Raw genomic sequence first — 12,901 nt, 5'->3', positions numbered from 1 at the left:
CAACGCAGCGATTTCCGCAAAGGCGGAGTCACCGAAATGAGGCGAGACACCGGGTCGCACTCCTGACGCCACTGGGACGCGAGGGTCCACTGAGGGATCCTCAGATGTAGCCTCGCAAACGGCGTGACATGTACCGTCGAGGCCATGTGGCCCAGCAGCATCATCATGTGCTTGGCCGACACCCTCGATAGTTGAGAGACCTGGCGGCTCATCCGTACCAAGGCTTCCAACCGCTGGGTCGGCAGGTAGGAGCGCAGGCGCACCGTGTCCAGCACCGCACCTATGAATTGAAGAGACTGAGTCGGCCTCAACTGAGACTTTGGAAAGTTTATCTCGAACCCGAGAGTTTGCAGGAAGGCAATAGACTGTCGGGTCGCTGAGATAACCCCCTCCCTGGTCGGGGCTTTGATGAGCCAATCGTCCAGGTAAGGGAACACATGGAGTCCACGCGACCTCAGGGCTGCCGCAACCACCACCATGCACTTCGTGAATACTCGTGGGGACGCGGCCAGGCCGAAGGGCAGTACCCTGTACTGGAGGTGGAGGTCCCCCACCTGGAATCGTAAGAATCTTCGACAGGCGGGGTGCACCGGAACATGGGTGTATGCTTCCTTCAGGTCGAGGGAGCACATCCAGTCCCCTTCCTCCAAGAGAGGATACAAAACCGGGAGAGATAGCATTCGAAAGTTCTCCCGGGCCAGGAATTTGTTGAGCTTCCTGAGGTCCAGTATGGGGCGCAGGTCCCCGGTCTTTTTTGGGACCAAAAAGTAGCGGGAGTAAAACCCCGTACCCCACTGGTCCTTGGGGACCGGCTCGACCGCCCGAAGCTTCAAGAGGGCCTTGGCTTCGGTTATAAGGGTCGGTAGCTGCGAACGGTTGCAGGGGACTAAACTTGGGGGACTGTCCGGCGGCGAGGACACAAAGTTGAGCGAGTAGCCCTCGGAGACGATCCGGAGCACCCAAGCGTCTGAGGTAATCCCGGTCCATGCCTCCCGGAAGGACCGAAGACGCCCCCCGATAGGAAGGGGTTCCTGTGAAAGTGCGGAGGGGAACCCGCCCCGTCCGCTCAGCCCGTCAAAAGGAAGGCGCGGGCTTAGAAGGGCCCTGCGCCGGGGCTTGGGTTTGTCCCCCTCTGCCTCGCTGAGACGGACGTCTCGGAGGCGGTCTCGAGAAAGCCGGGGTCGACTTCTGAGGGTATCGGCGCGGCGGAGGCCGAAAAGGTTTCTGCGGCGGGGGCCTAGGTTTGGGGCGGACCAGGGATGCTAGAGAGCGCTCCTGCTCCGACAATCGCTTGGTCGCCGCATCCAGTGACTTGTCAAATAACTCGGACCCCACACAAGGCAAGTCTGCAAGGCGTTCCTGCAGGTTTGGGTCCATGTCGAGGGTGCGAAGCCAGGCCAAGCGGCGCATGGCCACTGCGAAGGCCGACACCCTCGAAACCAGCTCAAAGGCGTCGTACACTGCATGGAATAGGTACAACCGCAATTGAGACAGGCTGGACATAAACTTATCGAATCCTGCTCTTTGGGAGTCCGGTAACGAGTTTCGATATTGAGGAAGGTCCTTCACCATACCACGCAAATAGGAGGAAAAGGTGAAGGCGTAATTTAGAACCCTGGTGGCCATCAGGGAATTTGAATAGAGGCGACGGCCAAACTTGTCCAGGGTCCGCCCCTCCCTGCCTGGTGGAACCGCCGCAGAAACCCGTGAGGGCTGTGATTTTTTAAGAGCAGACTCCACCAGAAGAGACTGGTGTGAGAGCTGCGCCTTATCGAACCCTTTAGGGGGAATCGTCCTATACTTCGATTCCATTTTTGAAGGTACAGACGTGACTGTAAGAGGGTTTGACAAGTTCTTCAGCCAGGTTTGCAGAAGGACACTGTTGAGAGGGAGTCTAGGCACTTCTCTAGGAGGAGTGGGGACAGTGTTCCCTCTAAGCGGGCGGGTGTTGTGAGCAAACTTTTTTCACCGTGAGCCAAAAATATCGGGCGCCAGCAAGTTATGAGCCAACTCGCCCGATTCTCCTCTCGCCGCCCTGCCATCTGCCGTACGCCTCTTCCGATCGTGCGCTGTGACGAGAAACGTGTGCGCTGCGATGTAATATTTTGTGCGCCAGCGCACGCCAGCGCAGCTTAGCGGGAACACTGGTTCAAATGGTTTTATTTATTTCCCCAAATTTATTTTTGTTATACGCATTGAAAATATTTGATATTGCGTTTAAATCAAAATCTCAATAAACTTGAAACGAGTGCCCGTGAGATTGTGGGAGGGTTAAATACTCAAAACTTAGAAGTTTTTGCTACGCCAGCTTTCTGGTATCTTTACATACAGTGGCGTACCTAGCATATGTAACATCCGGGGCCCATCATTTTTTGGCACCCCCCCCCCCATCTGTAAGAAAAACATGATTTTTAGTAACAAACCACACGTCACACATGAGTACCTAGGAAAAGGCAGCATCTTACATATTGCAGTGAGCAGTACATCAATACACCCATTGTAAAACTAAACAAGCCAGACCAGCACAGATCAATCCTACACCGTCAATCCTAACAGAAAACCATGTCTTTCGAACACACAGAACACAGAAAACACCTTCGCCTAGTAAGGAATATGTAATCACAAACTAACCCCTCCCTCTTTTACAAAACTGTAGTGTGGATTTTAGCTACGGAGGTAACAGCTCTGATGCTCATAAAATTCTGAGCATCAGAGCTGCTACCACCAAGGCTGGTGCTAAAAACGCTTCACAGTTTTGTAAAAGGGGGGATAAAATAAAAATACATAGACAAAGGTTAAATTGAACCAGCAAGAATCTGGACTCTGCATACAATGCTTCACAGAAACAGTGACACATGTCTCCTAAAGCAATAAATAAATAGAAATTTTTTTCTACCTTTGTCTTCTGTGGTTTCTCCTTTCCTCATCTTCTTGTAACTCTCTTCCTTCCATCCACTGTCTGCCGTCTCTCTTCCCCTATATGGCATCTTCTCTCCTTCTATGCCCCTTCCAGAAACTGTATGCCTCCCCCTTCCATCTCTCCTTTCACCCCATTGGTCTGGCATCTCTCTCCTCGCCTTCCCTCTCCCACACCTCTCCTCATAGTCTGGTATCTCCCCTTCCCTGATTCTCTGGCATCTCTCTCCTTTCCTTTTCTTCCATCTTTCGCTCCCCCTCCATGCTCTCACATCTCCCCCTTCCTTTTCCCTTAGACTGGCATACCTTCCTCCTATGCTCCAAGCCCTGGCATCTCCTTTAATTCCCTCCCTCATCTTCCTTCTCCCTCCAGCTGGGTACCGCAACACTCTTCCCTGCAGCTCTGCACTTCCCCACAATTGCCATGCTTCGGTTCCTCTTCTTCCTTCCTTCCTCCCCCCCCCCCCGCGGGACCCTGCGGCACCATCAACTCTTACTCCCTCTAATGTCGGCCCTGCAGCTCCAGACTTCCTCGCACCTTCTCCCCTCCCCCTTTGGATCGCTATTATTTTAAATGTTATAGCCGCGGAGCTGTATCCATCAGTGGAGATGTCTAACCTCGGCCTGCCCCGGAACTCTTACTGCAACAGTGACTTCCTGTTCCTGCCTAGACGGGCGTCTGCTGCAGTAAGAGTTCCGGGGCAGGCCGAGGTTAGACATCTCCACTGATGGATACAGCTCCGCGGCTATAACATTTAAAATAATAGCGATCCAAAGGGGGAGGGGAGAAGGTGCGAGGAAGTCTGGAGCTGCAGGGCCGACATTAGAGGGAGTAAGAGTTGATGGTGCCGCAGGGTCCCGCGGGGGGGGGGGAGGAAGGAAGGAAGAAGAGGAACCGAAGCATGGCAATTGTGGGGAAGTGCAATCCCCCCAATGCGTCCCCTTACCTTACCGACGCGTGTGTGCGCTGTGAAGAGAAACTTTGCGCTGCGATGTAATATTTTGTGCGCGAGCGCAGGCCAACGCAGCTTAGCGGGAACACTGGTGGGGAGGTCCTGTTCCTCCAAAAATTCTTTGGAATACCGAGAACCTACCATCAGGTCAATCCCCAGGGCTTGGGCCATGTCCTGAACGAAGGATGAAAATGAGGACGGCCTAGCCTGGGGAGACGGGGTTCTCGACCGCCCCACCGAGGAGAGGGGGGAGGCCTCATGGGAATAATGAGGATCCCTAACAGATCCCGAATCCCAGGATCCCCTCTCCAGGGCCCTCAAGGGGGAAGGGGAAATTATCCTCCTCGCAGAACCCTTGGGTGAGGACCCCGGGGTTCGTGGGACACTCTCCCGTTTCCTCGGCGAGGCGGCCTGGGAAGACTTCCCACGAGGTGAGCGGAGGAGCCTCGGGTTGTCGAGGCGCAACTCCGACACCTGCAGCGCCTCGCCCCCGAACGACGAGGAACGGTCGCGCCGAGGCGAGCCTCGGGGCCGCTTAGACTTCCTCGATCGGCGCCCCGTCCGAGGTCGCGTCGAGGGCGAGGCGTGCCGGGAAGACCCGGAGGAAGAGGAGGAAAGACGGCGCACTCTGCGCAACTTTTCTTTGGGCCTTACACTCCGCTCAGGGGGTTCCCCCGAGGTCGAGGTCAGGGGCGGGGCCGAGACCGAGGTGAACGGGGCCACAGTACCCGAGACCGAGGTCGCCGAGGCCGGGGCTCCCGCTGTCGAGGGAGCCGAGGCCGGGGCCTCCGAGACCGACGGCGCCCCGGCCGAGGTCGAGGCCGCCGGAACCGCAGCACGTTGCAACACTTCCAGGGCTCCCGACAGCTCCGATGAGATCAGAGCTCGGAGGAGGTCCTGGAAGGCCGGAATCCCCACGAAGGTGGGGAGTTCCGAGTCCGGGGCACACTCCCTGGAGGGCGACCTCGGTCTCGAGTATTCCCTCGGGGTGTGCGGAGTCGAGGTCCGATGCGGGGCCGGGGTCGACCCACCCGCCTTGGCCTGACTCGAGGATGGCTTCTTTGCTGAAGGGGATGGAACAGAGGACTTACCCGAAGCTGGCTTCACTGACGACGCCTTCGAGGAAGAGGGCCGAGGCGAGGCCGAGGCCCCCGAGGACGCCGAGGCCGAGGTCAAGGCCGGGGCCGAAGCCGAGGCCGACGTCGAGGCCTTAGGCGGCGCGTCGACGGCGAACAATTCCGCCATTCTGGCCTTACGGCGACGGAGGGCCCTGTTTTGGAAGGTAGCACAGCGATCACACGACTCTGTCGGATGTTCGGGCCCAAGACAGACAATGCACCACCGGTGAGGGTCAGTGATGGAAAGCAACCTCTCACACCGGCTGCACTTTTTGAATCCCGTAACAGGACGGGACATCCACGAAGAAAAAGAAGAAGGCCGGGAACGTACCGACGTCCCGCGGCCACGGCTTCCGGGAGCCCCCGGAGCCCAACGAAAAACGAAATACTTTTTTTTTTTTTTTTTTTTTTGAAAAGAAAAACAGCACCGCGAACTAATTCGATGGAGAATACAAACTAAACGCGGCAGCTAGAAGGCAAAACACTGGAGCTCAGATCCACAGGGCTTTCTTGCTCCGCGGAAAAAATTGAACTGAGGACCACGAGGTGGGATGCGCCCTCTAGTGGGCGAGAAGGCATGCACATGCGTGGTGCAGTGTGCAAACTTGAAACTTCAATCAAGTTTGCTTGAAAAGCTGTCCGCGCCGGGGCTCCATAGATGACGTCACCCACATGTGAGAATATCATGCCTGCTTGTCCTGGGATAATAATGGTAACATACCGAGGGCCTCAAAATAGTAACTGGCGGGCCGCATGCAGCCTGTGGACCGCGAGTTTGAGACCACTGATATAAAGATATCCAAAGAGTTGAAAATGCTCGGAGCCAACCAATTCTTGCCACCCGACGTTAATTCCAACATCGGAGAGGAAGTTCCGGGCCAGCCAATCGCTGCCTTGCTGGCCCGGAACTTCCTCTCGGATGGCAGAATTGATATCGGGTGGTGAGAATTGGTAGGCATGCGCTGGGGAAGATAAGCAGGGAGAGTTAAGACCTTGGTGCTGGCCTGTTCCCCAATGGTGGTGGCTTGGGGTAGGGCAGGGAGAAATAAATAAAGAAAGGGAGGGGAGACAGGGAGACAGAAAGAAAGAAGCGAGACGGGACACAGACAGAAATGGGCATGGAGAGAGAAAGACAGAAAGAAAGGGTGGGCATGGAGAAAGAAAAAAAGAAAGGGGACACGGAGAGAGAAAGACAGACATACAGAAAGGGGGCATGGAGAGAGAAAGAAGGGCGCAGGGTGAAAGAAATAAAAAGTTGGCGGAGGGAAGGAGACAGATGCCAGACCAGGGGAAAGGAAGGAAGGAAGGAAGGAGGGAGGGAGAGAAAGGAAAGAAAGAGATGTCAGACTATGGAAATAGGAAAGGAAGAAGAGAGAGATAGAAGGGAAGGGAAGACATAGAAATGTAGATTTTGAAAAGAAAGCAGAAAAATTGAATATTAAGTTAATGCCAAAGATGGATGCAAGGCAGAAAGTGAAGACGGAGAGAAAAACAGTCAAAGGACAAGAAGGCCCTGGAAACATAGTTAAAAGCACAGAAAAATAAAGTCACCAGCCAACAAAGGTAGGGAAAATGATTTTATTTTCAATATAGTGATTGAAATGTGTCAGTTTTGTGAAAGGAAAGATATTAAACTTTAAATGTGAGGGCTGCAGAAAAAATAGTTAATGACAATTTTGCATAAGGTAAAACTCTTTATAGTTTATAAATCTTTCCTTTAACTGTTAAAGGAAAGATTTATAAACTATAAAGAGTTTTACCTCATGCAAAGTTATCATTTCTTTAATAAGACATTAACTATTTTTTTGCGGCCCTCCAAGTACCTACAAATCCAAAATGTGGCCCCACTAAGGGTTTGAGTTTGAGACCACTGCCTTAGAGGATGAGTCACCGGACCACTGAAGATCCAAAACATCCTACACGCCGAGTATGCAAACAGCTTGCTCACCACTCTGAAGAGATCATACAAGGTGGTCTGCCACATAATTAACACCTGAAATCAAAAAGGGAAGATCTTGGAGCACTAGTGTGTCAGGATTATGGCGTAGCTTTGAGTGGCAGGCTGTGGCTACAAAGGAAGCGGCTGCTTTCAGCCCGGAGGCAGCAACATCAAAGAGCCATTTGAGGACAAAATCAATCCTCACTAGGAAGAGAAGTGCACTTGGTAACCTGTGCCACAAAGGAATCTACTTTCAGGGACACAAAATGCTGATTAAATGCATCTGCCATAGGATAGAGCTTGGAAATGGCTCTTGCAGCTCTCATAGGACCCTCCAGCATCTCCCAGTGATCCATAAGCATTTTTGCAATGTCCAGATTATCAGGAAAGGACGAAGACTGCGGCTTTGTGCTGCTCATAAAAAGAGCATTCCGCAGCTGCTGACTGCCCAAAAATTATTTTTAAGAGTCCCTCAAAATCGACTGCGATCTCTGCTAGGTTGGTTTTTTTTGGGGGGAGATATAGCGCCACAGGGAATTTAGTAAAAACTGATGGCAGGATGAATGCAGCTTCTTATCAGAAAATACTGGAGAATTTGCATTCATCACCCAGAAACCTGCACTTGGAGTGCACTTGGACTTTCCAACATGACAATGATCTGAAATATAAAGGCAGGTCAACCCTTCAGAGGCTGCTGCAGAAAATATAAAAATGAAGGTTCTGGAGTAGCCATCAGTCTCCTGACCTCAACATCATTGAGCCACTTTGGGAAGAATTCAAACATGCAGTTCATGCTAAACAATCAAAGAGTTTACAGGATCTAGAGGCTTTTTGCCAAGAATGGGCAGCTTTATCACAATTATCAGAAGATTCTGCAAGCAGTCATTGATGTAAAAGGGGGCAATACATAATAAGAACTAAGGGTATGCAAACTTTTGAACAGGACCATTTTATTATTTCCTTTATTGCTATGGTTTATTTACCTCCTCCTTTACAAAGCTGCTCTAGTGTTTTACCACGGTGGCTGGTGCTAAACAGTTCCGATGCTCGTATAATTCCTATGAGCATCTGAATTACCGCCGCAGCCAGTGCTAAAAATGCTAGCACAGCTTTGTAAAGGAGGGGGTTAATTATTTTGCTATTCTACAATGCAAAATGGATTCACTTGAAACATATTAAAAATAAAAGAAATGTGTTTTGTCTGATCATTTGTTTACCACAATAGTTCATACCTTAGACAAATTCTGCCAGGGGGATGTAAACTTATGAGCATAACTGTATATTAACCAATGTGGGATGTGTCATCCTGTTTATGATTCTTTATATAACATTATCATGTGTTTAATCAATCATCCTAGAAGATATGAAGACAAATACAGAAGTTAGAAAACTTAAGACTCACCGTATGCAGTTCTCGTTTGAATATGATGAGAGTAATAAAGCCAATAACAATGCAAATTGGACCCAGACTGATGTAGGCTAACAGCTGACCATAGAAATCCCCTGCAAGGAAGAAACAACCAGAGAAGTGTTACAGGATGGCTAGTGTCAGCTATCATGAAATCCGGAGAGCACTCTCGGGACGCAGCCCACCTACTGCCAACAAATGACTTGGAAAGAGAAAAAAATCTTCTTCATTCTATGGCAGCCACAAACTTTGGAAAAAGCATAAATGAAAGTGGATAATAAAATTTTAAGTTATAACATGTCCCTGCACTCACACAGAGAACAAACTAGTATAGCTTAGAGGAATGTTCCATACCAGCACATCAATACAAAATTCTTACAAAGAATCTCTAGCACTATTTCAAAGCTGATTAAAAGCTGCTTTTACTTTTCATAGTAGGAGGCCCAGACTGTTACTACCTGACTAGTACGGTTATCAGAATAGGTTCTAGTATGGACAACCACATCTCAGCCATTAGAAATTATTTCCAAACATGAGCAATTTGGCAGCCAGTGTAAGGCATGATCATCATAAGTGATATACTAGGAGCCAACAAGTCCAACATCCTGTCTGACAGTGGCCTATATAGGTCATAAATGAAGATCAAATCAAAGCATGCTAATTCTTTCCGACAGTACATTTCCTCTCACATCTAGAGGTTATATGATCAAAACATACATGCAAGCAATATACAGTACTGTGCTAGGGCAGCGAAGGGGCATAGAAGATTAACTGAATTCTGTCCATGTTGTACCTGCTCTATTGTAGGGCATGTCTGCATTTAGCTTACACTGCTATTGCCTACTGCAAAAGTTCTGAATCATTCCTGCTCTCTTCAGAGGTACAGAATATGACAATTCACAATATAGTGCAACAAATTTAATCCAGAGCCATCTATTACCTTGATGGAAAAAGCAATATTCCTCATTGTCCTGGTTGGTGGATGTGTGTTATCCCTTCCTGCCAGAAGGAGGTGGTAGAGAAAACTGATCTTTCCCAGTAACATCACTGGCATAACCTGGTGCTCATAGGAAAGTTTCAATATTTCTCCAGCTCCAGCAAAAAAGAGCGAGTTGTGCAGTTTGGTGCTCCTGGTCCCTGGCCTAGCTCCCAACTAGGTAGAGCCTAATGGCGGGCTCCCAGCTATCCAGCCCAAGTCAAACGTGGAGCTAGTCTCTAAAACTCTTCATACCTGGACCTCTAACCCTTCATTGTAGTTCCTTTCTATCCCTTCTCCTGTAAACCGTGCCGAGCTCTACGAATGTGGAGATGATGCGGTATACAAATCTAAGATTTAGTTTAGTTTAGTCTCTGCTGCCTCTAGTCATTTCCTGAGGGCAACCAGTGGGTAAAGCTTATGGCTCAGCCCCATGGGCCTTGCCACAATTTTCCCATCCATCACTGTTGGGTGTTCCCCTGGGCTCCCCTGCAGCTTCAGGGATTTAGCTTTTCCCCTGCATAGAAGTTAAGCTGTAAGAAAAGCCAGAAGCTGTTTTTGCAGTCTTGAGAGAGAGAGAGAAAACACCAAGAGAGGCAAACAGGGTGACAGCTGAAATCATAAGAATAAGCCACCAGAAAGGGAGCCCGAGGCGGCCTCAACGACAAGACAATCAAGGCACAACAAACGAGTCGTGATGATGAGATGTCAATAATTCAGCCACGGGTGTAAAGTTCACTTTATTGATAGTAGCACTGCGAACTGACGTCAGAGGGAAGGCCTGTGGGTAAGCCACATGCAGCGGGTAAAGGCCACTGCCCGTGTCCCTGTGCAGCTGAAGGAACAGCACACCTGGATGGCCCTGAAGGGAGCGAGTGCAGCCTTGGGGCGAGCAAGTAAGGGAGAGAGAGGACATGATAATGGGACAAAAGGAGAAAGGAGCATAAATTGGGGACAAAGGCTGGAAGGCAGGGAAGAGGGCATTAACTTGGGACACGGAAGGGAGGGAACAGAAAGGGAGAATTGTTGGGCATGAGTGTGTGAATGAGAAGGAAAGACTGTGCACATGGGGAAAGGAAGAAAGGAAAACTGGGCATAGAGAGAGGAGTGAGATAGAGATGCATGGGGAATAGGAGGATGAGAGGGAGAAATGTTAGATATGGTGGTGAAGAGGGAGGAATGTTGGACATAGTGATGAAGTGAGAAATGTGGCATGGGGCTGGTGAAAAATGCTGCACATGATCTGGGAGATGAGAGAGGGAGAAATGTTGGATGTGGCAGTAGAGGGGGTGGGAAAGATGCACCCTGGATCTCTTTTTCCCCCGCTCCCTTTGCAGCAAGGGAGGGAATGAGAGAAAGACAAGAGAGAGAAAAAAAAGACATGTTACCAATAGGGGTGGAGGAGAGAGGAAGAAAAGTTGGACATGGAGGGACAGAGAGAGATGTTGGTTGGGGATGGGAATGAGGTTCGGAGGAGAGGAAGCATGCAGGAAGCAAAAAGAAATATTGGATGCACAGTCAGAAGGAAGTGCAACCAGAGACTCATGAAATCACCAGGATAAATGATTTTATTTTCAATTTAGTGATTGAAACGTGTCAGTTTTGAAAATTTATACTTTCTGTCTATATTTTACACTATATTTGTCTATTTTTCTATAGTTGTTACTACGGTGACATTGCATATTTTAAAGTAATCAGCCTTGACTTCTTTGAAAAACAAATATAAATGATAATTAACATTTTCTCTGCTTACAGTGTGCTTTGTTTTAATTTTGTGATTACCATTACGTATTAATAAAGATTATATTGTATGTATATGAAAAATGAATGGAAGAAATTGCATTACAATTAGTACTATTATTATGAATGTGGGGCCAGGGACAGAGCTTGGGTGGGGATACTTGGTTGATATTTGTTAGACTTAGGGGGTATTTGGCTTAAAGAATTTGAGAAACTCTGATTTAGACCAGTGGTTCCTGTCCTGAAGGACCATTAGGCCAGACAGGTTTTCAGGATAGCCCTAATGAATATGCACGAGAGAGATTAGCATCTAATAGAGATTTCAGGCATGCAAATCTGCCCCATGCATATTCATTAGGGCTATCCTGAAAACCTGACTGGCCTGGTGGTCCTCCAGGACAGGGTTGGGAACCACTGATTTAGACATCCATCCAAAAAAGCTCAAACAGGGCTTGCCTATTATTTTGTGCTTAGTTATAAATCACTCTCTAAATACCAAATACATTAAAACCAGAGCGTAGGAAAAGCCTCAGTAATAAAACAGGAGTCATATAGAAAAAGTCACAAGATCCTTCCAAACTCCCTATTTCAGTCATTGGCATAAAAACCTCCCTTTGGTAGTTATTTTTTAAAGTGCTTTATGTGTCTTTCAGTCTTTACTTGAAGTGAAGTGCTTAAATCTACTTCTTGAACTCTTACCTAAATCACTTGGTTGCAAAACCAATACAGATTCAATCGCAACATATAGCATCCCAATCCTAGAAAAGCTTGCTTTTTTTTTTTTTAGTACTGAATCTTAGCTGCTAAAATTCTAGATCATTCTCTTAAACCTCACTAGATCCCTTCTCATGTTATCCACACCATCCAACATGTCTATCCTATTGCAGAATCTGGCATCATCTGCAAAGTGACAAATCTTCCCACATAGCCCTTGAAGTTCATTCCTATCATGGTATATGCAAAACTAACCCACTTGGAGAAACCGCCCCCTTCTGCAATATTACTTTGGAATAAAAGCCATCTGACATGATGCTACAGCAAGGATTGATGTAGACCTGCTTTACCAAACATGGGAATGAGTGAAGATTGATGAAATGTCCTTTCTTTGTAAGAAGATAATGTTATTTTTTCTAAGATAAGTTTTAAAACTTTTGCTATAATTTTTTGATTACTGACTTTAATATGTTTATAAATGCAGTGTGTAAGAATTATACTGGGTTATAGAAAGATCCAGCTCTCAATGATCAGAATAAATCTTTTTCACCAGCTAGTATTTGTAATTTAATAGTCTTGATGGAGAACTGGTTTGAATGATCTGCTATATTAAATGTACACCACTTCGCCTTCGATTGTTTGTCTATATTTTCCTTGTAAAGGTGTGAGAAGTGCTTTCTACCTATGCCGAAAAGAAGGGGGAAAAACGTCGGTGGAGCCTCCCGATGCTCAGAACCACCACTTGCTACAATAGACGACATTCTTAGACGCCTCCAACAAGAGCAATTGTTGTCGGGGAATTGCCCACTGGAGACGCCGGCAGCAAGTAATGCCACAGCAAATATCCTTGGGCTAGATGTTATTCTGAGCCCCGACCTTAGGACTCCGCCTCTACAGCCGAAGCCACAAGGAGCTAGCTCACCACGAGACGAGACTACCCTGGAAGAGGAAGTTTTCTCGTCTCGAGCGGCCAGTATATGTGAGGGCTTGCCGGTGGAAACAACACGGAGTGGTATGACCCCTCTGAATGGAATTGCAGCTGGGACATCTCAAGCTACCGAGGTACTAGGTTTTCAGGAGGTAAAACAATCTAAAGAATTGTATCGTACTACACCAGAAGTAGCTTTTTCTGCAGTT

General features: G+C 48.3%; 1 protein-coding gene across 1 annotated transcript in view; it reads right to left on the bottom strand.

Moving 5' to 3' along the window:
* The window catches only part of DOLPP1 (dolichyldiphosphatase 1), a 28,709-nt gene that overhangs the window by 13,280 nt on the left and 2,528 nt on the right, over positions 1 to 12,901 (bottom strand). The window contains exon 2 of the mRNA XM_033961406.1: positions 8,329 to 8,429. Coding sequence (XP_033817297.1) covers positions 8,329 to 8,429 — 101 coding nt within the window. The remainder of the gene's footprint in view (positions 1 to 8,328; positions 8,430 to 12,901) is intronic.

Source organism: Geotrypetes seraphini, chromosome 10 (genome assembly GCF_902459505.1).
Source record: "Geotrypetes seraphini chromosome 10, aGeoSer1.1, whole genome shotgun sequence".
Taxonomy (NCBI): Eukaryota; Metazoa; Chordata; class Amphibia; order Gymnophiona; family Dermophiidae; genus Geotrypetes; species Geotrypetes seraphini.
Note: the sequence above shows the minus strand (reverse complement) of the source record. Positions and strands in the feature narration are given on the sequence as shown.